Source organism: Octopus bimaculoides, chromosome 6, assembly GCF_001194135.2.
Source record: "Octopus bimaculoides isolate UCB-OBI-ISO-001 chromosome 6, ASM119413v2, whole genome shotgun sequence".
Classification (NCBI taxonomy): Eukaryota; Metazoa; Mollusca; class Cephalopoda; order Octopoda; family Octopodidae; genus Octopus; species Octopus bimaculoides.
The window spans coordinates 91,631,015-91,631,614 of record NC_068986.1 but is presented as its reverse complement, the minus strand read 5'-3'; the positions used below and the strand labels follow the sequence as shown (position 1 = coordinate 91,631,614).

Below are 600 nucleotides of genomic sequence, written 5' to 3'. Positions count from 1 at the left end.
GATCCAGTTTATTTTTGGTATTAAAATAACTTTGTTAATGGAAAGTAAGTCACCTTATTTTGTATACTTTTCAAAATTCTTATTCTCTTCTATTTAACCAGAAACACTGCCAGTTTAATTTGGATCCAACTGAACCTGTAGTAGCTGCTAAAACAGGAGTACAATTTGAGATGGAACCCATTCCAACAGTGGATGTTGATAGCAGGCATAAATCTGGGTAAGCCTTGTGTTCATGATTTATTCTTTTATTCTTTTACTTGTTTCAGTCATTTGACTGCAGCCATGCTGGAGCACTGCCTTTAGTCAAACAAATCAACCCCAGGACTTATTCTTTGTAAGCCTAGTACTTATTCTGTTGGCCTCTTTTGCTGAACCGCTAAGTTACTGGGATATAAACACACCAACATCGGTTGTCAAATGATGGTGGGAGGACACACCAGATCTACTCACAAGGCTTTGGTCGGCCTGGGGCTATAGTAGAAGACATTTACCCAAGATGCCATACAGAGGGACTGAACCCAGAACCATGTGGTTGGGAAGCAAGCTTCTTACAACACCTGCACCTACCACATAGCTGCATTTTTTTTTTTTTTTTTTTTT

The 600-nt window shown here is 39.0% G+C and overlaps 1 protein-coding gene across 2 annotated transcripts in view; it reads left to right on the top strand.

The window, feature by feature from the left end:
- LOC106873672 (baculoviral IAP repeat-containing protein 6) overlaps positions 1–600 on the top strand; it is a 134,715-nt gene that overhangs the window by 60,864 nt on the left and 73,251 nt on the right. For both annotated transcript variants that reach the window (XM_014921126.2, XM_014921127.2), the window contains exon 9: positions 102–217. In XM_014921126.2, coding sequence (XP_014776612.1) covers positions 102–217 — 116 coding nt within the window. The remainder of the gene's footprint in view (positions 1–101; positions 218–600) is intronic.